This window comes from Mirounga angustirostris, unplaced genomic scaffold (genome assembly GCF_029215605.1).
Source record: "Mirounga angustirostris isolate CCGP_5_RB_7025 unplaced genomic scaffold, mMirAng1.0.hap1 SCAF_9, whole genome shotgun sequence".
Classification (NCBI taxonomy): domain Eukaryota; kingdom Metazoa; phylum Chordata; class Mammalia; order Carnivora; family Phocidae; genus Mirounga; species Mirounga angustirostris.
In genome coordinates, this window is record NW_026991717.1 from 47,120,279 (window position 1) to 47,145,955 (window position 25,677).

The 25,677-nt window shown below is 41.8% G+C and overlaps 2 protein-coding genes across 2 annotated transcripts in view; one reads left to right on the plus strand and one right to left on the minus strand.

The window, feature by feature from the left end:
• Nucleotides 1-3,043, minus strand: part of AQP9 (aquaporin 9) — a 95,151-nt gene extending 92,108 nt beyond the window's left edge. Inside the window, exon 1 of the mRNA XM_054513521.2 lies at nucleotides 2,676-3,043. The gene's annotated coding sequence lies outside the window, so the exon portion shown is untranslated. The remainder of the gene's footprint in view (nucleotides 1-2,675) is intronic.
• ALDH1A2 (aldehyde dehydrogenase 1 family member A2) overlaps nucleotides 1,664-25,677 on the plus strand; it is a 94,584-nt gene continuing 70,570 nt past the window's right edge. The window contains exon 1 of the mRNA XM_045899979.3: nucleotides 1,664-2,478. Coding sequence (XP_045755935.1) covers nucleotides 2,362-2,478 — 117 coding nt within the window. The 5' untranslated portion in view covers nucleotides 1,664-2,361. The remainder of the gene's footprint in view (nucleotides 2,479-25,677) is intronic.

Sequence of the window (25,677 nt, forward strand, 5' to 3'; positions counted from 1 at the left end):
TTCCAGCCATGGTGCTAGAACTGGAGTTAGCAAGCAAGAAGTGGGTCAAGGGGGAGCAACCCTGTCTTATGCTTGGAGAAGAATACAGCTCAGTGGTTTCCAGTTTGCGAGAGACTTTCCTGACAATATTCATTTATCAGTCTAATTTACACAGATTTCCTTTTTCTCATGTTCAGAATTTTTTGATGGTTTCTCAGTGTCTCAAGAATTAAGGTCCTTACAACCTGAGTTAACTGCCTTGCCAGGTTCATCCTCTGCCCCTCCAGTCACATTGATGCCCGCCCCCCCCCCCCCACTCGCATTTCTAGGCCTTTGCTCTTGTGGACTCTACTGCCTACTCTGTCCTCTCCTCCCCTGTGGACGTCTCACCTTTCCTTTTAAGGCCCAAATCAAAGGCCAGCGATCCCAGAGAGCTGGCCTCTTCCTTAGTGGAGCCCCAGATCATTCGGTTGATGCTCTGTTGCAACTTTTCCCCACAGCCCCTCATAGTCAGCGATCTATCTCCCTGTGGGGAGAGGATTCCAGCTCGCTGATGGTAAGGGCTACCCACCTTGTTTGTAACCCAGCCTCCAGTACTGTGCCTTGCAAAACATGGCAGAATTGTTCCCCGAGCACCAGTGATTCTCCCTTGCTACTCTCTTCTCCCTCTCTCCCCAACTAACTCTGCGACTTTATTTTTTTATTCCTCAATTATATCTCCAACTCTCCAAGGCTTTAAAAAAAAAAAAACCCACCTGTATCTCATGAACATAGACTGTTACTGGAACACAATTTTTGGCCATAGTGATCCCCTTGTGAATTGAGATCTTTCTATTGCCTAAAGCTGAGGTAATTCACTCAGGTAACCTTGGGTAGTTACTTTGGGGTTCTGAGAGGCTGGGATTTATTTCTACAGACCTAATACTAAAATGCAATATTTTTGTCTATTTCTACTGTTGGTTGGTATCCAGGCACTGAGTGTTAGGCATTTTTAGTTAGGGAAAGTATCTAAGGCAAGATCTCTTCTGGCTGACCCTTAACACCCGAAGAAATGAGGTTGTAAGGGCTCTGAATATGGCATTAAAGATAAGAATCAGTAGGCCCCTGTCAATCTTACACTGGGAGAGAGGGGGAGACATGACCTATTAAGGTCTTTTTATCTGAAGCCCAGATTTGGCCCACCCAGCCCAAAGTCCATTCTGGGATGGGATCTCTTGAGTTCTGGACGTACACCTATATGCTGACCTCTAAGATCCCACAAACTAGAAGAAGGCCTGTTGGAGCTACATAAACACCTAAATTAGGGGGGTATAGATATGGAAGCTCAAACCCAAAGGGGCAGCCATGTGAGGAACCCCATGTCTGGAGGGATGATAGCTGTTGGCGTGAAAAACAACAGAAAAGCAAAGCAAGTATATCGTTGTGTTATTTGGGGGCGAGGAGTTAAGCGCTGGAAGGGGGGATCCAAGAAGAAAGACAGAGGGGCCAATGAAACATGCAACTCGCAAGAGCCTATAAGGACCAACACCCGCATCCTGGGGCGCAGCCCAGACCGACCGGGACGGTCCCAGCCGGCAGAGGGCAGCAGTTGGGCGGGAGAAGCCGGGCGAGGGACGCCTTGCGGGGATACTTAATTTTGAGTGTGGGGCGAAGGACTCGCACTCATCACTACCGGTCCCGGAGCCTGCGGCCGGGCGCAGCTCGGGCTCGGCTGTGGGCCGTGGGTGTGTGCGGGGCCGCCTGCCCGAGGAAGGAGAGCGGAGGGCGCCCCCTGGGTCTCCGGGGGAGGGGGGGACGCGCCTTCGGCGGGCCCCGGGACGCGGGTGGGAGGGGCTCCAGGCGCGCCCCACCAGCGGCCGAGCCCGCTCGGCGCCCCAAGAGCCGCCCTCCGCGCCCCGGAAGCTTCCTCCGCCGACACCGCGTTAGCCCCCGCTCGCTCTGCCTCTGGGGCCACGGCCCGCGCGCGACATCCGCCAAGGTGCGCCCCCGGCCGCCGCCGCCCGTGCCGGAGCGAGGCCGGCCCCGCTCTCCGCGCCCCGCGCGGCCGCGGCGCGGGTCCCGGCTCCGGCCGTCGAGGCCTGCGCGGCAGCGGGGTGGGCGTGGGTCTGTGCCCGCAGCCGGCTTGTCGCCGGCCGCACTTGACCGTGGGCGCCGAGCGAAGCGGCCGCGCGGCGCGGGCGGCGGGCTTTATGTAAATCGGGGCTGCGCCCGGGCGTCCTAGGTAGGATGGACCAGCCCCCCGCGCCTCGGCCCTCACGTCCAATAAGAAAAGCCCCAGCTTGACACCTGCCTATATACAGGCGAGCGCGCCCCCGGCCCGCGCACCGCGCGCACAGCCCGCACAGCCCACGCCGCGGGCGAGCGAGACCTCGGCCCGCCACCATGACTTCCAGTAAGATCGAAATGCCCGGCGAGGTGAAGGCCGACCCCGCCGCCCTCATGGCGTCCCTGCACCTCTTGCCATCGCCCACGCCCAACCTCGAAATCAAGTACACCAAGGTAAGCGGCCGGCGAGGACCTGCCGTCCGCCGAGGCTTTCTAGAACCTTCCTTCCTGTCCATGATCTGTTAGGGAGCGAGCGTGGCGTGACGGCCTCAGGGGCCAGCCTGTCACCCCCGCGCGGCAGACGGACGCCCCGTCCTCGGGCTTGGGGCATCCGAAGTCCTGCGGGGTCTCGCGACGCCTTAGGGACTCACCCCAACCTGAAGCGCGGCGCCGGGGGTCGCGGTCAACGGCTCCCTACCCCTGCCGCGTCTGCCGCTGCCTTCCGATCCGATTCTCGCGGCCCGGACTGCGGCGGGCAAGGCGTCGGCACCGCTTCGACTCCTCGAGTGGGGAGGAAGGGTTCCCGCCAGGTGGGCCGTGCAGCCCGGCCGCTCTTCCCGGCGGCCCTGCGCCTTCAGGGCCGCTGGGCTGCGCGTCCCGCTCGGCCCTCAGAAGCCCGCGCGTGCGGAGCGGCTTTCCCGGAGGCGCTGACCCGGCGCGCGGCGCTCCGGCCGCCTTTGCAGATGGCGCGGAAACCTGGCTGCTGGCGACCGGCAGCTCCACTGCCGGCATTTCGTTCGAATGTTGTAGGCGGCGGCGGCCCTCCTGGAAAAGTCGGAAACTCTCTAAGTGTGTGCGAACGAACGGGCTCGCTGTCGGACGGAAAAGAAATTATTTTTTATAACGAACTCTGACATCTTGGGTTTGCCAAGCAGGGTTTTTTGTTGCTGTTGCACCACATAAAAAAGAATATGCGTTCGCTGCCTTAATGTAAATTGAATTTACTTTCTATGAATTCCACATAGAAAAAATATATTGATTAGGCACAAGGGGTGATTATAACGTTATAGCACGGAGAGGGGGGAGATAGATGGGATTGAAAGTCGTGTTCCCTGGAGTTCATTTTACAGTTCTCTTGTTTGATTCTCTATCCTCTCAGTTGATTTCTACCCCAAATTTCTTCCGATTAACTTAGACACACACGGCGCGCACACAATAGGGTTAAAGTTGTTTTCCATCTTGCTTATTACGAGATAAACTAAATTTGTTGAGAAGTAGATTGTTTGGTTTTGGCTTAATGGTTGAGAGAGAAATTTTTTCAAAATCCGAATATTGAAATTTTACTTGTGTTAGTTTTAGAATACAAGCCAAGGTGATTCGTGTTCTGAACGCCCGGTTTATGATGGGTTTGATGTACCTGTTAGCTTTTTTAGATGGTGTGACAAATTTTTGAAAGCCGTTTTAATGGGAGGTCGTTAGTGGTTACAGCCATTTAGATGGTTTGCATAACAATAGTGCCAATGTGGGGGCACATATCTGGGTTTGGGAACGAGCGGGGAAAGTATACAGCATAAACGGTTTGTTTTATGAGGGTCCCTAACCTCTTCAGCCTCTCTTTAAAGGTCTTAAGTTCCAAGATCTCCCCGTGAGACAGGAGCGAACTCTCATATTTGGGAGGGTTCGAGTTTAGTCTTAACTTTTGTTTGGATTTTCCTCCCAGCCCCGGAAAGGAGTTTTAGGTATGCAGTAGGTATCCCGGAATTTAATTTGGAAGCTCTTCCAGTTTTCTTTTTTTCCCAACTTCCCCTGCTCTCTTTTTCTCTTGTTCTCCCCCAGTAGGAAAGACAACTGATTTATAGCTAATTGAAGCCTTTAATGTGGAGTCTTTTAGCTCCGGAGAGACTTTTATCCAGTATCCACTTTCCCACTTATTACAAAGAAAAACAATCAGAAATGAAATAATGGATTGTAACTTGACTCTTTAATTTGTGGGGAGGAGGCACCTTATTTTTGGCTTGACAAACAACCCTCATAAACATTGAGTAATGTTAATCTAAAGGCAAGCTCTTTTCACAGAACCTTGTTAAATCGGGTATCTGTGAACATTCCCAGCAGCTTTCCTCCTCAGCTTTTTAGCGAGGCTTCTAAATTTTCTGAGACAAGCGTCATGGGCGAGCAGCTTTTTTAACGTGAAGAGCAGTGCTCTGTTGGTAGCTGAGGGTAGTGGGTAATGATTTTTTACTTAAAAGGAAAGTAAGATTAGTGGAAAGGTTTCTGAAAATCACTTATGATCAGAAGTGAGGGGTATTGGTAATTTGAAACAGAAGAATGAAAAAGGTAGAATGGACAGTTCATCCTTTAGAACAGTAGTACCACATTCATCAGGAATTTTTAAAAGAGTAATGGCTTAGAAATTACTATGGTGGAGGGCTTGTTGAATAACACATAAGAAACAAATACGGTGTTTGTGTCACAAAGTGGTACAAGATAAACAAGATGGATCCTACATCATTTTTGTCTTCTTAAACGAATACCTCTTTAGGGAAGGATATTACGACAGGATTTTTAAATGTGTTTTGGGGACCAACATGAAGTCACTGCCTACGTGTAAATGGTCAGATTATGAGAATTTCAAGTAGCATGCATCCAGAAAACTTTGCATTTGTGATCTTGTATTGTCCTGTATTTTTTTGCCATTCTTCTTCTAAAAGTATTTGGCACTTTTTATAAATGGTGGAATGGGGGAGATCATCAGAAATGAAAGTTACACCTTTGTCAAAGGTCCAGTGAAAATACTCCAAAATTACGGTTTGGTCTCCATGGATGCTGAAAGGGCTAAAGCTGTGCTCCTATACTGACTTTCACGCAGTTACATTTAGTTTTAAAAAGAAGCCTACCTCTCTGAAGTTCTAATACCCATTTTAGACTAAGGATCAATGGCAGTACCATCTTTGATATATGTCTAATTTTATTTCCTTAATGCAGTGAACTAGATCCCAAGCTTTAAAAATGATTGCTTACTAAGGAATATGGTGGTGGTGGTGGTTGTTTTCAAAGACCACGTTAGTCAAGAAAGAGTGCTAAGTCCACCCGCAAGAAGTAGCAGGGGGACCACTTTGAGGCCAAGAGAATGCATGCTCTCTTGCTTGTATCCTGAGAAGACCGCTTATCAGCGATCGCAGGAACCTGATTGCTTTTAGCCGTGTTTTTATGAATTAAAGCTTTTCGGAATTGTTTATTTTTCATCAGTCTGGTTTTTAAACCTTCATATGGCTGAATATATTGTAGGAGTTCACACATTGTAAAATCAAGGCTGGCACTTTACTGACTACCCCTAACTGCAGGGGAGATTTCTTCCAGATTCCCAGAAGGTCTTTGGAATCTTTCGGTCTTTATCTCACCCTACCTTCTCTATTGTCTCTATCATCTCTTCTGGCTCCAGTGCTTCCTCCCCGTTACACACACACAAACACACATATTGTGTGGTCTCTGTGTTGAGCATTTTTTCAGTGACCCTTTATGCCTATAACTAACAGTAACATAAGGGGTTGTGTTTTCTTCCAGCATCTGATGCTGTGGGGAGTGAGAACAGAGGGAGGAAGGGAACATTTATGGAGTACTGACTTACTAAACTAGAAGAGAAAAAATAAAAGACAATCAACTGAAAATCAGAGCTAATGTGTGTTGGGTAACTATTATTTATTTATTTATTCATTCATTTAAAAACTTTTTATTGAACATCTGCTGTTTTCTGGGGTCAACTTCAATTCGGTCCAAAGGCTGTTTGAGTGGCCATCGAGTATTGTTAGTATTCTAACAACAGTGCTCTCCATTATGCTAGTTGGGCATTTGCCTTCCAGGAGCTTAGGGTCTTATTAAAAAGATTGAGTGCCAAAAATTAATCGTCAGCATGGCAATAGTTCAGTCGATCAATGTAATAACAATGGTGATAATAAAATATATGGTGCCACTTATATTGTTTATGGGGCCTAATGGTTTATTTAGCACTTTCATGTGTATCTTATTTGATCCTTGCAAAACCTTTTGAAGGAGAGAGAATAGGAAGAGGTAGAAATAATTGATAAGGAAGACCTTGGCCTTGACTTTTAAAAAAACTGCTGGAACTTGCTTCACCATATACTTTGTTTTTCCTAACAGTCACATAATTGTTTTTTGTTTTTGTTTTTGGATTTTTGTTTTGTTTTGGCTTGGTTTTTTGAAAGAGTTTAAGTCTTTATTCTTTGTGTTGCTTCTGTTGCAAACATGGGGAGAACATGTACTGGTCCACTCCTCTTAAGAAGCTGCTACATCTGTGGCTTTTGATTCCCTGACTTTAAATTACTATTTCTGATGTGCCTTTGAGTTGTTGTTGTTGTTAGGTCTAGGGCAAGATTCTTGCCTATCCCAGGGATCATTTCTTAAAAGATGGTGTGGGTCTAGTTGTTTCCAAACCTCTAATCAAGATTGTCTTGATCATAAATTGTGAATCACACGTCCATGTTTATAGGAACCTCAGATTTTCAAAGAATACATTTTCATAATTGTATAGCTTTTTGATGTTTGTGTCATCTCCATTTAAACTAGAGAAGCTAACCATTTTAATTGTAGGGCTTGATTTAGATAACTCTCCTAGGGTTCTGATGCTTTCTACTGTACAGGCTTATGTTACTTTGTGGAATCATCATTTGCTAGGACAATTCTGTCTTCCACTTCTATAAAATGAGGAATGATAGTTTTTCTATTTGAGGTTAGAAGATTCTCTGAGGAGCCTGTTCTGTGAGGTATGATTTCCTTGTAGCAAGGCTGAAGAGAAGCCAGGCATGCGTAATACGTTCTCTGTTGCATTACCCAAGCCCAGTGATCAAACCGTGACCAGATCAAAAACATCTCAAATACCAACATATGCAGTTCTGTCTCAAGTCTTTCTCCGCTGGATAACGAAATAGAAATACTGATGTATATTTTTGTCTTTTTTAGTTATCTTAGTAACAGCTTGCTGTAGTTAGCAAACTACAGACGATCTGCCTGATTTTGTAAATGAAGATTTATTGGAACACAGCCACACCCATTCAACTGCATATTAGCTGGAGCTACTTTTGGACTACGATGGTAGAGTCAAGTAGTCGCAACAGAGATCATATGGCCTACATTTTAGAAGAAGCTTGGTTGGACATGTCCTTACTAGCTGTGTGGGCAGTCAACATGTAGACAGCACACAGGGTCAACTGTGCCTTGAGGCTCCAGAGATGCAATGGTAAACAAGGTATGGATGCTGTCTCCTGTTGAGGAGTTTCTTCACTGAGTGTCAATTGCTACATCGGCCAAATGTGAGATAATAGTAGCTACCCTTCGGGGTTTTTGTCAGGACTAAAAGAACAACTGGGTGAAAGTACATAGAATGGCGATCAGCCAAAGGCTAACTCCATTTTCATTTTTACGTTTGGAGCTATGGATGAACCGAGGCCCATTTTAAGAAAGATCAGAATTGTACAGTCAATAAAGTTTTGTAAAACAGGCCATTGTGTACTATTTTAATTAGTCGTAAGAGTTTAATATTCTGGGTAGCTGTGGATCCCTTATATGTTTACACTGGATTTTCATCAAATGACATCCCTTGGAGGCTTCCCTACCAAGGTCTTCTCTTTATTAAGAAGTCACTAAATCAAACAATTTCCCAGCCAGTATTTTATTTTATTTATTTTTTATTTTTATTTTTTTATTTTTTTTATTCTTATGTTAATCCCCATACATTACATCATTAGTTTTAGATGAAGTGTTCCATGATTCATTGTTTGTGCATAACACCCAGTGCTCCATGCAGAATGTGCCCTCCTCAATACCCACCACCAGGCTAACCCATCCTCCCACCCCCCTCCCCTCTAGAACCCTGTTTGTTTTTCAGAGTCCATCGTCTCTCATGGTTCGTCTACCCCTCCAATTACCCCCACTTCATTCTTCCCCTCCTGCTACCTTTTTCTTCTTCTTCTTTTTTTTTTTCTTAACATATATTGCATTATTTGTTTCAGAGGTACAGATCTGAGATTCAACAGTCTTGCACAATTCACAGCGCTTACCAGAGCACATACCCTCCCCAGTGTCTATCACCCAGTCACCCCATCCCTCCCACCCCACCCCCCACTCCAGCAACCCTCAGTTTGTTTCCTACAATTAAGAATTCCTCCTATCAGTGAGATCATATGATACATGTCTTTCTCTGTTTGACTTATTTCACTCAACATAATACCCTCCAGTTCCATCCATGTCATTGCAAATGGCAAGATCTCATTCCTTTTGATGGCTGCATAATATTCCATTGTATACATATACCACATCTTCTTTATCCATTCATCTGTCGATGGACATCTTGGCTCTTTCCACAGTTTGGCTATTGTGGACATTGCTGCTATAAACATCGGGGTGCACGTAGCCCTTCGGATCCCTACTTTTGTATCTTTGGGGTAAATACCCAGTAGTGCAATTGCTGGATCATATGGTAGCTCTATTTTCAACTTTTTGAGGAACCTCCATACCGTTTTCCAGAGTGGCTGCACCAGCTTGCATTCCCACCAACAGTGTAGGAGGGTTCCCCTTTCTCTGCATCCCCGCCAACATCTGTCGTTTCCTGACTTGTTAATTTTAGCCATTCTGACTGGTGTGAGGTGGTATCTCATTGAGGTTTTGATTTGGATTTCCCTGATGCCGGGCGATATTGAGCACTTTTTCATGTGTCTGTTGGCCATTTGGATGTCTGTTCATGTCTTCTGCCCATTTCTTGATTGGATTCTTTGTTCTTTGGGTGTTGAGTTTGATGAGTTCTTTATCGATTTTGGATACTAGCCCTTTATCTGATATGTCATTTGCAAATATCTTCTCCCATTCTGTCGGTTGTCTTTTGGTTTTGTTGACTGTTTCCTTTGCTTTGCAAAAGCTTTTTATCTTGATGAATTCCCAATAGTTCATTTTTGCCCTTGCTTCCCTTGCCTTTGGCGATGTTTCTAGGAAGAAGTTGCTTCGGCTGAGGTCAAAGAGGTTGCTGCCTGTGTTCTCCTTTAGGATTTTGATGGACTCCTGTCTCACATTGAGGTCTTTCAACCATTTCCCCAGCCAGTATTTTAATAATCAAATTAGATATCTGACATTTGTGCCAAAATTCAGTATTAATGTGCCTCAGGACACCCACGTGGCTGGCCCTAAGTGTCAGATGGCAAACAACCATTTCTGGCATTTTAAGTAGTTTTGGCAAAGATGTTGCCAAGTCTTTGGCACATAAATCTGGGAGGTGTAGCAGTGTTTGAGGACATTCTCAGAATTTATATGTGTGTGTGTGTGTGTGTGTGTGTGTGTGTGTGTGTGTGTATATATATATATATATATATATATATATATACACTTTTTAGAAGTGGGAAGGTATTTTAGTTCATATAATTTAAAACTAAAGAGACTTTCACTGGTCCTGACTGCCCAATTTTGGGGCACTTCACCTTCCAGAAAGTGAAACCACCATGCAGTGACTATTTTGAAAGCCCTTCTAGCATTTCACTAATTTCTTTATTCGCTGTGACAGATCATTTCAAAGCCAGTCATGTCCCCCCAAACACCAAATCTGATGTATTATAAAAGTGATTGCCACAATTTCACTTTGGATAATTTTTTTAAAGATTTTATTTATTTATTTTAAGAGAGAGAGAGAAAAAACGGGGGTGAGAGGCAGAGGGAAAGAGAGAATCTCAAGCAGATTTCATGCTGAGCGTGGAGCCGGACACAGGGCTCACTCTCACGACCCTGAGATCATGACGTCAGCCGAAATCAAGAGTCAGGCATCCCACTTTGGATAATTTTTAATTGCCTTTTCAGATGTATCTTTGCGCTCCATTCCATTTTACCTTTCAGATATATGAGATTATCCAAGTTGAGAATTTCTTACCTCTGGCATTTCTCCATTGCTCCTTTGTTGGCCTTTTAAGATGAAGTAATGTTTAAAATGTTTCCCTTCAAAATCTTAACTCTTAATGAGTTTATTTACAGCGTGTCTCTGTTGTGTCACATGATTTGGAAATACTTCCAACCTTTGAAAATTCCAGTTGGAATAATAATTGGGTGCTTTCACCACCTAGACTTCTGCTGGGCTCTTAACAAAATTTCCCTGGGGCTAAACACGGGGGTTTATTGACCTCTGTAGAATGTGGTTAAAAATTAGAATGTCTGTGAGTGAACATTCTAATTTTTATTATCGAAGGAAGCTTTCTTCTTACTTCAGTTTAGCTCTGTTACCTCCAGAAGTACGTAGCTGCTCTGTTTCCTTTCCTCATCACAAGCTGACCTTTGGCAAGCCAGCGTAGCAGTTGCTTTAGCCCTAGACCTCTGGAAAGATAAAACCTATTGTCCAGCTAAAACTAGACACACCTGTCTCTTTTTTTTTTAAGATTGATTATTTATTTATTTATTTATTTATTTATTAGAGAGTGAGCAGGAGAGAAACAGCATGAGAGGGGAGAGGGTCAGAGGGAGAAGCAGGCTCCCCGCTGAGCTGGGAGCCCGATGTGGGACTCGATCCCAGGACCCTGGGATCATGACCTGAGCTGAAGGCAGTCGCTTAACCAACTGAGCCACCCAGGCGCCCTACACACCTGTCTCTTATTTGCAAAGAATTTAAGATATCAGGGGTACCAACACTTTCTAGTCTTGATTATAAAATATAGGGGGAAATTTCAAAATAATTAAAGATTATATTTTTATATATTTTCTTGTACATTCTTCTCATTCCTCTAGCCTATATCTTCTGATTTCAAGTGCAATGACTCTTAGGATTTTTTTTGTCCCAGGTCATTCCTAGGGATTTCTTAAAGTTGAAAGTTAGTCAAAAAATGGTATAAATTGGGTGGCTCTTCCCACAGGAATAATGGAAACTACCTCCAGGTAAATGGATCTTACAAAATATTGTAGATTTAAGTACACCAAATAACAGGCAAAAATAACCTCATTCTTTTCCCAGTCCCCACAACCAATACATACACCCAGTGTATGGGCTGATATGTGTGTAATGAGGGGTGTTTATGGTGGGAAGGAAAAGGGGACATAAGAAGACCTTGCCTGATAAGACAAAATTATGAAGTGTCTATAGAAATCTACAGAGAATAACTTAAAGTCTTACTTTCCTAGGTGTGAAAATTGGACTTTTGCCCAGAATCCTTTTTTGGGAGGAGATCAGGAATCAGTATGACTGGTTAAATTCCTGAGCAAACCCGAAACCAGTGAATTCTGGTTTCTCATCTGTGTTTTAGAATCTGATACCCAACACACCAATATAACTTGATTTTCACAGGGAAGGGTATCTCACTGTAGTATCTTGAGGTCATTTTTATTTTTATCTACAGCTAGAGCTATCCTTTTGTTTACCTGAATTTATTAATTTGTTTATTCATTTGACGTTTATTTGGGCCACTTGTGTACAAAGCCCTGTTAGTCACTGTCTGGCATGAAAAGATCTACAGATGTGGGCCCTGCCCTGAAGGGGCTGGATAGGATTCCCACTTGGATGTGGGGTGAGGACATGGGCACAAATAACTATGGGGCATAATAGAAGATGCAGATGCGTGAGATGAATGCCCTTGAAACACCATGAGCATTCAGAAGGGAGAGAGATGCTTCAGGCTCCACAAACCAACAGCACACTGTATTGTTAGACCTACTTACCAGGAAATGAAATGTTTTAATCATACAGAAGATTATAGAGAATAAATAACAAACATGTTGTGCCCCTGTACCCAGGTTTGTTAGTTCTTAACATTTGGCAATATTTGCTGCTCTTTTTTTTTTAAAGAAATACATTGAAACTCCACCTATGACCTTCTTCCACTCCTCTCTTTTCTTCCCCTTTCCTTCCTCAGAGACATTTATCCTTCCCATAGGTTTAAGTATCTGTATATCTATATGTATTCATGAACAATATATACTCTTGTTTTGCATGCTACTTTTTATATAAGTGGTACCGTGCTATAATTTGCTTTGTTTGCATATCATATTTTCAAGATTCCCCCATGTTATTGGATGTATTTGTGATTCATTAATCATCATTCATTCATTGTCAGATTCCATTCTTTGAATATATTACAATTTTTCATCAATTCTATTAGTGACATTTATTTTTTTTTTAAAGATTTTATTTATTTATTTGACAGAGACACAGCGAGAGAGGGAACACAAGCAGGGGGAGTGGGAGAGGGAGAAGCAGGCTTCCCGCGGAGCAGGGAGCCCGATGCGGGGCTCAATCCCAGGACCCTGGGATCATGACCTGAGCCGAAGGCAGACGCTTAACGACTGAGCCACCCAGGCGCCCCTCTCCTAGTGACATTTAAAGTACTTCCAGCATTTTGCTATTATAGTAATGCTGCATTAAATATTCCTAAGCATATCTCCTTAGGTGGCTGGGTGAGAGGTTTTTCTAGGATGTATACTGAGAAGTGATATTGCTGGCTCATGGGGTATGTGGATCTACATCTTAATTAAGGATTGCAAATTTCTGTCCAACACTGTTAACGCTAGTTTCCACTGCCACCAGCAGTCTATCAGCGTCCCTGCTACTCTCCGTCCTCACCTCTACTTGGAGTTCTCATACTTCCTAAATTTGGCCAACCTGTGTGAAATGGTATCTCACTGCCATTTTAAAGATTTTATTTTATTTTTTTTTTATTCATGAGAGACAGAGAGAGAGACAGAGGCAGAGGGAGAAGCAGGCTCCCCACGGAGCAGGGAGCCCGATGCGGGACTCGATCCCAGGACCCTGGGATCATGACCTGAGCCGAAGGCAGACGCTTAACCGACTGAGCCACCCAGGCGTCCCTCTCACTGCCATTTTAATTTGCATTGTGTTGATTTCTTATGAGATTTAGTATCTTTCCATATGTTTATTGGCCATTTGGCTGTCCTCCTTTGTGAATTGGCTAATATATCATTTGCTCATTTCTGTTTGCGTATATGTGTATTTTTACTGACTTGTAGCAGTTTTTATGTACTTGGGATTATAAGTTTTTGATAGCTTTATACCATGTGAAAATTTTCTGCCTCCTTGTGTTTTTTCTTCCTCCTCCTCCTTTTTAAGTGTAATGTCATATGGTTTTAAATGCAAAGAGAGAGGAGTATTTTTTTTAAAGATTGTATTTATTTATTTGACAGAGAGAGAGAGCCAGAGAGCACAAGTAGGGGGAATGGCAGAGGGAGAGGGAGAAGCAGGCTTCCCCCTGAGCAGGGAGCTTAGTGTGAGGCTCGATCCCAGGACCCTGGGATCATGACCTGAGCTGAAGGCAGACACTTAACCAACTGAACCACACAGGTGCCCCTATCTGTTCTTTATGTTTAGTGCTTTTGGTGTCTTTTTAAAGAAATCTATCCTTATTCTGATTTTTTCAAGATATTCTTTTATATAGTCTTCTGAAAGTTTACATTTATTATGAAAGAATTTATCTTTCTCATTATGTTTTAATCTACCTGTAATTGGTATCTGTATATGTGTAAGAACACAGGTAAATCTTAAGGACAAATGATGTAACATATAGGAAAATCAAATGATATTAATGTGTAAAGAATTCAAAATTGTATTCTGTGTAATTTTGGAACGGGATTAGGAGGTTCAGAATGTGTGGTTTTTCTCTAAGCCTGGTCTTCTCCATAATGGGAAAATACCAGAAACTAGTCCTACTTTGGTGGATGATTTTAAGTACATGTTGGTTTCCCTAAACTAAGAACAGTAGTGCATTCTATAAACCTACCTTTAAGGAGTCATTGTATAAAACTTTAGGATAATATGATCATTATAAGTTTTTCATGTCAAGACTTATTTCCCTAGCTTTCTTATATTATCTAGAACAGAATAAATGCTCAAATGCTAGCTACTGTTGTTCTCTCTCTCTCTCCCTCACACACACACACACACACACACACACCACTCAGTTTTTGAAGGAGCTTTACCAGGTAAATAGGTAAATTCTTCACTGTGTGCTATTTGTTTATAGGACTGGAGAAAAACTAGAGAGATGACAACTAATATAATGTGAAAAAGAATTTTGATATGTCTTTTTGTTGAATAACTAATTCAGTAGGGTGCTTCATCCTCTTAGTTTAGAGAATTTAAATTATTCCTTAGCACCAAGCTCGAAAATAACATTACTTTGTATTTCATTAATGTTTTAACTCATTGTGTTTTAAACTCAAAGCGGGTGTTACACATTCACTTTTGTGTTTGGATTTCATAAGTTATTGATCTGTGCATGTGTACTTCTAGCTCTAAAGAAGCTACTGAGGAAGAATGAAATTCTCCAACCTTAAAACTGAATCTGGCCCTTTTGTGCATATTGCTTATGTAATACCTGACAAGAGTTGGCCCCACACTTATTTTTTTAGGATGAACCTATATTCTCTGAATGCCTATATTACTTGTTTGCCCTACTCCTAAATGGTACAATTTTTGCCTTGTATGATTATAGTTTTCTGTGTAACTCCCTACTCCTAAACTGTACTAGATTAAAACTCTTACTCATTTTAGTATTTCTGAAGCATCTAGCTCAGTGCCTTACAGTGAAGTGAAACTTGTTATATTTTATTGGCATTAGTGGCTACTAATAGTTCTTTTTAATATTAATACAAAAATTTTCGAAGTGCTTTTCATATATGATTACATTTAATAATTGCATCAGTCCTATGATGTGGATGTTATATTAATCTTCTCACTTTATAAGTGAGAAAATCAAGCCTATTAAAGTTAAATAAATTCTCCAGGCTTGACAGCTAGTAGGTGGCAATTCCAGGACTCCGTTTTCTTCCTTCTCTGCTCCTAACAACAGGAGTAAGCACAATTTGAACTGTTAGCCTAGAGCTCTGCGGAGTATTGTATAGGACAATCCTAAGCCCAGTTCTTTGACTACAAATCCTGTTACAAAACGTAATTATAGTAGGTATTGTAGCTACCATTAGCAACAATTTCAACTTCACATAAAGATGAGAGTGTTCAGTTAAAACAACAACAACACAATAAAGGATTGACATAAGCAACATGTAGGTAGGTATGACTCTTTAGACTATGGTAAAGAACTGTGTTTTTGGATTCCCACTGGCTGGGTAGCCACATACTGCCCTTAATAAGTCCTGCTTTTTTGTTATTATTTTTTTTTCATTCAACAAGTGCTTTTCTTTGTTATGGCTCTTCAGATCTACTTGGGAGTGAGTATGTCTGAGACCGCTGAAAATGAGTATATTTCACATTCTTTCTAGTGCTTCCTCTCTCTCCCTAGGCCATCATTTTGTGTAACTTGACTATAACCTATGTGGGAGAGACACTTGGCAGAAAGAGTCAGGTGGATATGTTCCACCTTGCCTTTAAGAGCCACCGTTTCTCACGAGGCTTAACCACATTAGATTTGTCTGTTGCACGCAGCCTCAGTGGAGATGCAGAACAGAGAAAGAGTGGGCCCCAGGCATTCATGCAATACCCTTACTGTAACAGAGCTTCAGTGCCAGGAGGGTGGTAGTTGGGAGGCACGATTAATGTTTGATTGTGAATGGCTCAAAAGTCTTACCTAAGGAATCTGCTGACAGGTTGTCTCCTCGAAGCCAGATCTGATAGTCTTCAGATTTCTTGGTCTTCACTTTTAGAGAAGTGTACCTCTTTAGAGAAGTACCTCTGCTTCTCAGTCAGAGGTACTCCTTCTTCTCACCTTTTCCATCTTACTCTTCTTTTCCCTGAGTATTTTGTCGGCTTCTCTTCCGCCTCCCTAAGTATTTCTGTCAGGCAGGCCTTTGATGACCCTCATTCCTTGATCAGACTCATTTACCTGTTTTCATAAAATGTCTAGTTCTGCCTGGGAACCTTTGTAGTCAGCTCTCCCAGCTGTTGGCTTGAACGGTCCTTTGGGAGACCAGAAGCAATGAACCTGGAATAACCACATTTGACTTCAATGAGCTCTCCTGAGACTTTAGTAATTACTTAATGGATTGAATTGGTGACACACACTATTCCAGATAACAGCCTGGGTTGCATTAAATTAACCTTCACAAATGGGTATTTATCGGTGTACTCTTAAAAGACTACATGTGTTGGCTGTAATTGTTCTTTCGTGTTTCTCCATGCTGATAGGTATTTGTACTGAGTGAAAAATTTCTCAGATTAGAGCCTGGGTGGTAGTTCTAGCCATTTAGTGATGTGTGTCATTGTGTTCAGCACATTGAGCATAAATCCTGTCTTGTAAACAGCAGGGAGACTAATGAGGTTTGCCCACATTCTGGTATCATTACCAGGAATTCCAACAGAGAAAAAGAGAAGGCTTGGAAAAGAAGTACACAGATCAGTGATTTCTGGAACTCTTGATGATCTGAATTAAGGAGAGAGATTATTGCTCAACATTGAGTGTAGACGTGCATGTACAAAGACGGGTACATAAACTACATTTAGCTAAAAAAAAAAGAAAAGAAACCGAACATTTTGCTTTTAATGAACATTTGCGAAGTCACCAACTTAGTTGTATAGAGAGCTAACGAGGGGCTTATTTATGAGTGTCTCTAATTGTGAGTGGTATCAGGGGGGCGGCTATTGAAATAATGCAGCTGTTTAAATGATAGCCCACTCTTTGCTTTCTCAGGGCTCTTCATCATTTCAGCCAACTAAAGTTTCATACTAATTTGAGTCTTACAATTCTTGGAATGATTTGGCTGTTATCTTTATAATAAATAGCTTCTGAACTTGTTGGAAGAAGCCTTTCAAATGTGTTTTTTTTTTTTTTAGGTTGGTTTCAGATCTTTATTTTTATTATTACTGTTGAATAACTTGTGTGTTTGATAATGCCAAAGCAAGGGGTCCAGTCATTGCTTAATGCTTAGACTAGTTTTCTTCCTGGATTTTAATTTTCATAAAAGCTGGTTATCACGATGGTCTTGGCACACAGTGTGGTCCACACATCTTTGTGTTAGAAAGAATGAGTAAAGGAATGAGTCCTAGAAAAGAAAATTGTCTGATTTCATTTGCATACTTACTGATAGACAAAATGCCAGGACCCAAAAGTGAATTCCAGGTAGAGTGTTTTGAAATGAATAGCTCTCTTCTGAGAGTGAGAGCGACACACACACACACACACACTTAGGATGAAAAACTCCCCCCTTTCAGTCCCACTCACCTACCCCTTCCTTTGAAATAGAAAATCTGTAGGGTGTACTGTAGAGTAGTGAAAGAGTCAGCAGACTGGTCCCAGATCTGCCACTGATGTATGCTTTTTAGCATACACGTACTTTGTACATGTAGGCACAGAATACAAATTCGTGGACTTAATGAATGAACAGATTATTTGATAACTCACTGAGTACTTTCTTCTGTATTGGCTCTGGGGATATGAAAATGCTTTGTGATTCTGAGTTAGTTACTTAAATTCCCTGGACATCAGTTTTATTACTTATAAAATGATAGGGCAGAATGAGATGCTTACTTATTAGCCCATCTACTTATAAAAATAACTGGATTGGAAGAGCTGTAAGGTTTCTTGACCCCCACCCTGACTCTTCAGAACTCTTTCATTTCCTGGGCCCAAACCTGGGATTATGAGGATCAGAAGGAAAATACTGAACTTGTTTGTATGTCTTCCTTGCAGTCTTTCTGGGACCCCACATTTTGGGTCAAAGCAGTGTTTCAAATATTTTCCCAAGGATGTCCTTATCATTACCAGAGAGCAGTCCACAGAAATCTGGTAATGATTCTCCTTACGTGAATGAGCGATTTAGCCGTGTCCTAAAGATCCACCAGAAATAGAAAATGCTGTGTTTGTTAAAGACTTACAGTACTAGAAATTTCAGAGCAGTGACTCCCAAGAGAATTCCTTCTTTAAATCTTAGGGAAAATGGATGTGAGTACCCGGTCATGGTGGTAGAAAGAAAAGGTTTGTTGGCACTTTTCCTCCAGCCATTCTCAGCAGTTTTTCTGTCAGCCTAAGCTCATGAAAACCACGGTGGGTCGGGCAAACTCCATGGCGAGGATGCTTGTCAGGAGCCTTCTGCTTTTCACTTGAGTCTAATAGAGACTTAGCACTTTGCAGGTCAGTGCCACTGCTCTTTGTCTCTGACCTAAGAGATCTGGAGTTCTTCACATCAAAACCACATCTTGCTGAGCAGAGATCAAACGTAGGAAGGTAAGGATTCTGCCAGTGATTTATCATGCCAGGGAGAGCGATCAGGCCATATGGGGCCACTGCAAATGAAGTTGACATTCCGGCAGTTTCTCATAGAAGGTCTCACATGTAGGTATGGCTAGTTTTTCTTGCAGAGGAATTCCGGGTCAAGTGGCAGCTTTTGGTGGCATTTCTTAGCCAGACTTACCTCGAGCATGAGGTTATTTCAAAATCAAGTCCTCTCAAGATTTTCCTAATATTTTGTTTAAATGGCAAATAGGGATTTCTTGCTCAGATATTTGAAGGTTAATTTGAGCTTTTCATTTGATGTCTCCTTTCCTTTTCCCTTTGTGGAGAAGGTGCCTATTTTAAAAAGAAAGAAAGAAAAAAGAAACGAAAAATTAAGGTGATTTGAGGTCTGCAAAAAAAAGACCCCTTTCTTCCTAAATATTAGATGTGACTTTAGGGTAATGAAATTGACTGTGTAGGGTCTGCACAAATAGACTTATTAGTTCATCATCACATTTTATTAACTCAGGGGTTTTAGGAATGAATTGTTACAAATATTAACCATCCAGTTCTGGGGTAGAGGAAGACATCACACAGACCTTTTTGCATATTTGTAGTGGAGGAGAGGGAGGAAGAATTTAATCATTTACAACATAGATAGAATTATGTTTGAAACCATTTGCTAAGATTTGAGTCAAGGGCAATAATTTTGATTTTAACTGAAAGAAAAAATCCAATAATCCGTCTCCTCATCTAACTTTATAAACAGATACACGAAAATGATTGTGCTATATAAAATTCAGCTTGCTTTTTGTTTACTGTCACAAGCAAATGTTTAGTCTCCTGTGGAGAAATCACTCATTTATTGTTTCAAAGACCTCTTCAACCTTAGGATATTCACTGGGGTGTTTCAGCTTCTATTTGCACAGGATGTTTGCTTTGTAACATAAATGAAAGATACTGGCATTTAAATGTAGTAGTTCATGACATGAAGTTCTAATTCAACCAGAGATACCAGTTGTCCCTTTTGTGTTTTACTTTTTCATAATGAGAAAAATTATCATAAATGAATGGGCTTTGGTGGTTAGAAGTAAGTCTCATCCTGTAGTCAAAATTCACTTGATTTCCCAGGTATCTGTTTATCTGTTCATGAAATGGGGAGTATTATTCCGATTGATGAAGTACTTCAACTCTGTAAGGAGCAAGTTTAAGTATAATAATGAAATAACAAAATGGAATTTCTCCCAGTTTCCACTGGCATTCTTGGAGCGTGTACAACATCCATGAAAACCTGGTAGGGTTGCCAGATAAAATATACAGCGTCTAGTTAAATTTGAATTTTAGGTAAATAACAAATCTTTTTAAATATAAGAATGTCCCATGATTTGCCAGTGATTGGGGACATATTATACTGAAATTTAATTATTTTTCTGAGATTCATATTTTACTGTGCATCTTGTATTTTCATTTGCTAAAACTGGCAAACCTAAACCATTATGCAGATGGTTTGTGATTTTTATCTGTGACCAGCAAATTAACATCACTTTAATGTAAAATTAATTGGCAATAAGAATTAAAGACTCAAGGAATCCTTAAAAATTCTTGCACTAGCATAATGAAGAATGTAGTAGAAAGACTTTTCTTTTTAAACCCTAGCAATACTAGTGAATAAATAGGGCAGCTAGGCCCATTGTAAAGACAGCTTAATCTCCTAAATGAATTGCTCCAACCTTTTAATTCAAAATCATACAAACAAAAACATTGAGATAAGCTGGGTGCTTTTGCAAATGGGGACCCCTGTGGCTTTGAAAATAAACACTTCAGCCTCCTTCCCCCCAACACCTACACCCACAGTCACTAGCCTTTCTGATGTCTGCCATTTGCAAATGAACAGGCTGAATTCTGAGAAAGACAGAAGACTAATTAAACCTAGGGAAGATAGGCAAAGGAACATTTGTTTCCAAGCAGAAGACAAAAGAAATCATGTTACATTCCGCTTTCTCAAGACTGACAGGAGGGCATTAAAGCCCTTTGCTGAATTTCCTCTTCTCAGAGCTCGTTTCCCACACCACTGCTCAGACCCTCTCAGGGCCCGGCAACCCTGGTACGTCTGAACCAGCCTGCATTGGCCTATCTTCATGGGAGAGTCAGAAGAGGGGAGCAATCAGAAACTCCCAGAGACCAGTTCATATGTTGGATGGCCTTCACCATCTTTACCTTCTTCCCCCATCTTTTTGCCCTGTTCGTCTCTGATGGTTTGTCAAAGGGGATTCAGTTACTAGCAATGGGGAGAAAATAAACGAATGAGTACACAAACAAACACAGAACAAGCAGTAACTAGCTTTTTAAGAGCACTAATAAATTGCCTTGAATTGGCTGTTTACATTCAGAATCTGAATCCGTTAAAAGTTTGGGTGCACACTATTCCAGACTTTTCGGTAGTCCCAGTAATTCTTATATCCCCTGGATGAGGTGGTTTTATTATTAGCTTGCGTGGCTAAAGTCACCGTTTTGAATCTCTGTACAGATGAGAAAACTGAGCCACAGAAAGTTTAAATGGCATACTCAAGTCACACCATCTAGTAATCTTTCTACACATAGGAAGTATACCATATATTTATATATATATATAGTATGAGAGCAATGGGGAGGCAGAACTTGATTTTAGGACATCTTTGTCCATTTTTGTGGTTAAAGAATACCAAAGGGACATCCATGAGATTCAACCTAGGTGCTAGTCAAACCAGTCATATGATAAGGGACTGGGAATATTAGACTGTTTTGGCCTGTGATAGAAATATCCTGCCATGCCCCTTGGAATCCTGAGTCAAAAGGAACACTAGGTCTTCCCTGATCTGGATCACAGGTCCCTGGAATTACCCCAGAGCCCTTTAATCTGAACGATCCAGGCAGCCTCTGGGGAAAGAGGCCAGCCACCCCACCCCTTACCTCACTTCCCAGTTCATTCAGATCTAGCCTTGTCCCCTGAAGGCTGCCCAAACTGAACTGTCTTCTGGGAACATGACTAATGAACGACCTTTTGTCTCTGTACTCTCATCAGTGTCCTTTCACTTTCAGAAACAGACCTTGAGGTTAGATGGGTACGGGAAAAGCCGGGTGGATCTTTGCTACCTAGAATTGCTAAGGTCATAACTTATTTCTGTTTACAACACTAACACAAGTCGTGTAACCATTGCACATTAGTGTAATGTGCTGGGCATACAACCTTCATTTTTAAATACTCTGACACAATCACTGTGGATTAATAGTTTTAAAAGCTGTTTTTAAATGTTGCCCCTCATTTCTCAGTTCTTTTGACCTTGTGCTATGTGCATACTTGGGAAGTCTAGTTTGCAGTCTTTTCTAGTGAAGACTTTTCCCTTTTCCTGCCTTTCAGCCTAAGACTCAGGATAAGTGGGGTTCAGAGCATACAATATCGGAGCATTAAATACCATTATTTAAAACAGTTAATTGATTTAAAGTTAGAATTGATAAGTCTGTCCTTGTCAAAGCAAGCTTTGTAGAACCATGCTTTTACCAGTAAGAGATTACACCTATTGAACCAAGCCCACGTCTCTATAATATCAAAACACTGACTTTAAAGTGAAAAATGCAATCAATCATCTAAGTGTGTTTTCCTATAGAATGCCATTTGGGTGTTTTTTCACTTTTTAGCCAGATGTTTTGGCGTGAAGCAAAGCAAAGAATGGAAGTCAACAGAATCACTTTTGCTCTAACTACCTAGTTAGTTCAACAGGAGGGTTCTCTCCTCCCATAAGTGATCTGAGCATTTCCTTCATTCCTTTACCTTATATATGTAGCCTCTTCATTAGAAGTAAAATAAGATGGGGCTATTTTTCATCAAACTTAAAAGTAATCTTTTTACCTTTGATTATAGTATTCAAAGGCTACCGGCTTTGCAGAGTAGCGCACTGAGGTGAGCATCAGTACGACTCTTTATTACAAGAGAAATTTAATTTTGTCCAGTTAAGTGATAGTGCTGTGTGTTCTATGTTGTCCGCAGATCTCTTTAAGGTACAGTACGTCAGTAGAAACAATAGAGCAGTCACGTCAAAGGAGATAACGAACATGTGACAAGTTCTTAAACTACTCCTTTGTACTGCTTAATTAAAGGTAATTGAACTTTTTTCTGTAGATAGATCCGTCTGGTTATTGATTTGCTATCTGGTACTCTCCTTTGATGAGCCAAAAGCAGTTTAAGTGGCAAGCTGAGTAAAATTCAGCTCTCCAAGGCACAGTCTACTGCAGGGTTTAATACAAATCATTTGAAGCATTTACTATTAAAAAAACAAAACATTTTATTGCGGAAATAAAACATGGCAGCTTTATGTCAAAGATTCATTGAGGATGGGTAATTATTTACACCTAACTCCTATTAATGCCTGCCGCTTTGGAATTCCGCGGAGGTTTCGATTCCCCAGTTAGAAAATTCATGGCAGCCTCTCTATATTGTCACAGCCACGTGGCTTTGGGCTGAAAAGTGTGGCGAACCTGATTTGTTCTCCGTTATCTTCCCGCTGCGGAAGTGGCCAAGTGATGTGGCTTGGCTTTGGTGGCTAAATTTACAGTTTTGAATCTCTATCCAGGTTAACTACTGAGATTTATAAAAACAACGTAAAGCCACTTTTAGGTGAATTAGATCCCTGTGGACAGCCAATCTGAATTCCTTATCCCATCTTTATTTCTTTCCATGGTAATAGGATTTATTACATCTTTTGAACACTGACTGCATGTTAAGTGCTATGTTAGAGTACGGGGGAAACCAAACGAAGCCAAGAGAGCTTTTTTCAAGGAACTTAGAGAAGGAAGAAACTTCATCTTAGCCAGCTAAGCCTTAGGCACATTCACATTTTATCTCACTTAATTGTACAACAGCCCTGCAAGGTAGATGGGCCTTATAATTCTGTTGTTAGAGAGGAGGGAACAAAGCTCAAAGAGTTTGAGAGTCTATTTAAGATGGTTCAAGATTGCATAAGTGGTTAAAGACAGACTGGTATTTATTTACATGGGGATCTTCCAGCTCTAGTACCTTCACTCTGGTTGGTTCTACAAGGAAGATAAAGGAATAAGTACAAGATTAATCACCTCAGTCCTCAGTGGATTTCCTTATTTTTCTGCTCTGTTTTACATATGAACACAGCCCTCATAACACTTTACCATCATGAATGAATACGTTAAACAACATCAGTCTCTACACTTGTCTTGGGGAGAAAGACTTGCATGTTGCTTTGTTATCCTGATGGTCTCATTTGAAAAAAATAAAATGCATAAACCAGCCCAGTCACCTTGAGTTGGCTTTCAAAAAGCCCTTACTGTTTCAATCCAGAAACACAACCGTATACTCCATTCATATTTTGGACCACCCCTCATGGACCCTGAGATACCTGTTCTTTTCAGATTTGGAAAGGACACTTCCGCTCAGCAGAAGCCTTTGTTGCAGTAGAGTATTGTACTTGTTAGAGTTCTTAAACACATTCCATCAGGAAGGGGATAACATTTCTGAGATGGGGAAATATATGACGTTTCCTGCCCAGAATCTAGGATACCATGAAATATTTACAGGAGGAAATTATACTTACAGATTTTTTTCTTCCCCAAATGCCTGTGTAGAGTGTCCCTAACAAAGTGCCATTATGAATTTTTACTTTAATTCCCTTAGCTGGGAGAAGGAACCATGAGGCAAACAGCTGTGACCATTTTATAAAGACTTTGTGGCATCTGATGCCCTTTTCTTATTCAGCCTTGGATACCTAGATTCTACAGAGAAAGGAACAGATGAAAAAGGAATCACTTTGATTCAGTGAAATTGTTACCAGTTCTTAAATCAGCCAAGGTTGGTCATTCCTGCTCATCTAAGACCAACTGTCCTGTGGGAAGTCATTTGGGAAGGTTTTGAAGGACCCATCCTGGGCCCTCAAACATAGCCCCTGTAGTTGTAAGAGCACGAAACTGTTCTTTAATAAGCCCAAGAAATAATTTCCTACCTGCAGATCACAGTAGTCAGGCTTCTGCCTGTCCTCTGGCAGAAATTCATGGTTCTACACCTGGGGTGGGGGGACTGCAGAAAATATCCCAGGACCTCATCTTTAAGCATAATCACATTAGGAATGGAAATCACCGTTGCTCCCCAAACACATTTTGCTTTCAAGAAAGGAAATGAAAAATTATTTTGCTGTCACTTGTGTTGGTTGTGAAGGAAAAAGGGACTCAAGCAAAATTCCTTGTGCTGAGTAGTTGTTAAGAGACATTGTGAATGAAATGCAGTGAGGATTTCTCCTATGACCCGGGCAGCCATCACATCTGCTTTCCAAAGGAACATCAGCAAAGATTAAATTTAGAGAAGGCAGTAGGATGGGAATCAGGATATGGGGGTTCCAGTCCCTCTTCTGCCACTAGTTGGGTGTGTGACCTTGGGCAAGTCATTGGACTCCTTTTGAGACGTTTACTTAGTAACATTTCTCATTTGGGTGGATTATATCTAAGACCTCCTCCAGCTCTGTGAATCTATCTCTTCCTAACCCAAGCAGCCTCCTCTCACTATATTTAGGCCAAGAAAAAGATATTCATTCATTCATTAGTGCATTTTAAAATCGTGCTTTAATAAGATTTGGCTGGTAAAGTATCATCGTGGCATACCTCATAGTTTCACAACAAGATACTAAGCCCAGTGCTTTGGGGGAGGTGGGCAGTTTCCACTTGTGCTCGGTGTTGACCTTGCATGCGTTTTAAAATGTCTGTTGTAGGACTCTTTTCCACCTAAATTTTCCTTTTTCAGAATGGTGTCTTTCTAGTACATCAGTTGCATGTTCAAGTACTAGACATAATTGGAAAAGGAAACCGCAGTTTCTGAACCCAGAGGATGGACTCTGCATGGGCACAGAGATATGTTGTTGAAATGGTTCTAGAAACATCAACATGCGGGGCACCTGGGTGGCTCAGTTGTTAAGCGTCTGCCTTCGGCTCAGGTCATGATCCCAGGGTCCTGGGATTGAGCCCCGCATCGGGCTCCCTGCTCCGCGGGAAGCCTGCTTCTCCCTCTCCCACTCCCTCTGCTTGTGTTCCCTCTCTCGATGTGTCTCTCTCTGTCAAGTAAATAAATAAAATCTTTAAAAAAAAAGAAACCTCAGCATGCACTTGGAGAAGGAGCAAGACAAGGCTATGGTGTCACAGAACTTCCTATAAACTATTGAGCGCCCACTGGTGGCTATGCGTGTTGGATACCCAGTACCTCAGATGAACCGAGTCGCTAGAACTTGTAAACCAT